At 42.3% G+C, this 2,696-nt stretch overlaps 1 protein-coding gene across 1 annotated transcript; it reads right to left on the bottom strand.

Moving 5' to 3' along the window:
- Nucleotides 1-705: 705 nt before the first annotated feature.
- LOC109972381 (C-X-C chemokine receptor type 4) lies at nucleotides 706-2,459 on the bottom strand. The gene is made up of 2 exons (XM_020621193.1): nucleotides 2,254-2,459; nucleotides 706-1,936 (listed from the first exon to the last, which is right to left on the bottom strand). The coding sequence occupies exons 1-2, from the start codon at nucleotides 2,257-2,259 to the stop codon at nucleotides 803-805; spliced, it is 1,140 nt and encodes a 379-aa protein (XP_020476849.1). The 5' UTR covers nucleotides 2,260-2,459; the 3' UTR covers nucleotides 706-802.
- Between the last annotated feature and the right edge of the window lie 237 nt (nucleotides 2,460-2,696).

Raw genomic sequence — 2,696 nt, 5'->3', positions numbered from 1 at the left:
AAAAGACAGGACAAAAGAGAGAACAAGTAAAGGAGAACTTAACATGCTATTTTCTTTGTTAAGAAGCCATATGGGTGCTAATTATAACTGAAGATTTTAGCTTTTGTGCCACGGCTGCTTAAGATGTAAAAGTGCACAGATGTCCTTGCAATTACAGGCTGTCTTTTTAGCCAGATCAGGTGGAAACATTTGTGTTAGGAGGCCCCCTCAGCCCCACCCCATGACCTCAACTTCCAGCATACACGCTTCGACCCCCAGCCCCTGAGGGGAAAATGCACACCACACTGAGAGACACTAAAACTTTTTATTTTTCAATAAAAAAACACAATTGAAATTTTAAAACATAGTAAAAAAAGCAGCATGCATTTTCTTTCATTTACAAAACTTCCAGTTTGAATGACAGCAATAAATAACAGCTTTCAGATAATCACACAACTTAAGTGCGAACACACAGATGCTACAAACTATGTACAGGTTTCAAAAAGCAGGTAGCATCTTTGACAACATAAAAGGGCATTGCACGCCCGAGCTTTGACACAGCAGCATATTGTAAAGGTGAAAACAGGAAAAACTGACCTTGATTGGAAAGCTGAATAAATGGAAATGAGGATGAGGAAGATCAAACTTGCACAAATTGCAATAAAACCCCTCACAAGATGCAACTGCAGTAAACAAGGCAAACAAATAAAAACTTTTAAAAACTTCTTTTTTTTTTTTTACATCTGTACAAAATGTAGTAAGGTCTTTAAAGCTTAGTTTGTTTATCTCCTGAGAGCATCAAGTCACAAACTGGAGTTGTTTGTTAGCTTGACAAAACACTTGAAGACTCAGATTCAGTTGATACAGATGAAATTGGCCCTCGCTTTTTTGTCATGAGAGTCACTTTCTGACTTGATCTACTGCTGACTGTCAGTGCACTCCTGGCTGTTTTCTTAAACTTAACTCCCAGGAAAGCATAGAGGATGGGGTTTAGGCAGCAGTGAAAATAGGCCAGCACCTCAGTGACAGAGATCCACTTTTCCACAGCTTGTTGAAGTTCACAAGATCCTGGGACCACTTTCAGTATCATGAGATTGTCCAAGAAGATACCAACACAGTAGGGCAGCCAGCAAGAGAAGAAACATAGGATGAGGATGACCGTGGTCTTCAGGGCTTTCTTCTTCTGCATCTGGCCCTTGGTGGCTCGTGACAGTCTGGCAATAATGATGCAGTAGCAGATGAGGATGACCAGGCCAGGCAAAATGAAGCCTACCAGGATGTGCTGGAAGCGGAAAGCGACTGTCCATATGTGACTGTTCTCCTGTGGGTACATGCGCTGGCAGATGGTCCTGAAGTCTGTGGTCTCCATACTTTTGTTTGCGAAGGGAAAGTTTGAGGACCCTTCGTTTTCCACCCTGGCAAACACCATGTCAGGTATAGTCAGCAGGGCTGCAGGCAGCCACACACCCACATAGATCACTCTGTTTGCAAGCAGCTTCCTTATGGCTTGGCTGTTAGTGGCCCGCACAACTGCAAAGTACCTGTCTAGACTAATGAAGGCCAGGATCAACACGCTGCTGTACAGGTTGACTGTGTAAATCATGTGCACAGACACACAGAGGAAACTTCCGAAGTACCAACTTTTGGCTGCATCCACGGCCCAGAAGGGCAGCGTGAGGACGAACAGGAGGTCTGCCACAGAGAGATGGAGCCGGTACTTGTCCGTCATAGTTTTGACCTTCTTCTGGTAGCCCATGACAACAACAACTAATCCATTGCCAATGATTCCCAGAAGAAATATTATTCCATAAACTGTAGGTAGGAAGATCCTGTTGAAGTCGTTGCTCAGCGCTCTGTCACATGGCTCATCTGCCATCTGCCAACTCTCCAGTTCATAATCTCCAGACTCCTCTGTGACATTGTCACTATTGTTATAAAGCACAAATGAAATGTCATACTGAAAAAAAAGAAGAAATTATAATGTTAGAAAACATTTGAGGTATACATGGTAGTTTAAATTACTGGACAACCACAAATCTTGTTTAAACATGTAAAAACTTTTTGTAGTTTGACTTGTGCTTTTCTCCAACCGGCTAATTTTATCACGGAAATAATTTAGTTAGCAGCAGACAATACGTTAGCATAGTTGAATTAAACCACTGTAAACACGTGTAGAAAACGAATTAATCTGTCTACCTTAATTAAACGGCAACAAGGAACAACTCACACAAGTGACACATATGAGGTTTAAAAAAATTAAAGAAAGATTCTCACCTCCATGTTCACCGCTTGTTGTTAATATAGGACCACTGTGTGCGTGTGTGTGCTCGTTCGTGGATGAAGCAAGGTGATCACTTTGTTGTCTGTGTGCAACCCACAGAATAAATACTCTGCCACCGGTGCTCCTGACGCCTCCCCCCCCAGGGAGGAGGAGGAGCTGCGGGATGCCCTCGTCTCCAAAAACGGGTCGCCTATAAAATCAACGACTCTGTCTGTGGTAAGGGCGTGAGTTTGTGACAGTTTTTGTCAAAAGAACAAAGTTTGTTATCTCCGCTATCCGCGTTTGGAGACAAATTTAACTTCGTTCTCGTTGTGTGTTTTCATACAATAGGAAGTTAAGACTTTTCCAAACAAAATCCGAGTGTAGACACACGACCACTGTTATAGGAGTATTATAGAAATGTATGCCGAGTATCATTTGAAGTTCCTACATTATT

This window comes from Monopterus albus, unplaced genomic scaffold (assembly GCF_001952655.1).
Source record: "Monopterus albus unplaced genomic scaffold, M_albus_1.0 scaffold254.1, whole genome shotgun sequence".
NCBI lineage: Eukaryota > Metazoa > Chordata > Actinopteri > Synbranchiformes > Synbranchidae > Monopterus > Monopterus albus.
The sequence above is the reverse complement of the archived record's forward strand: the minus strand, read 5'-3'. Positions and strand labels throughout refer to the sequence as shown.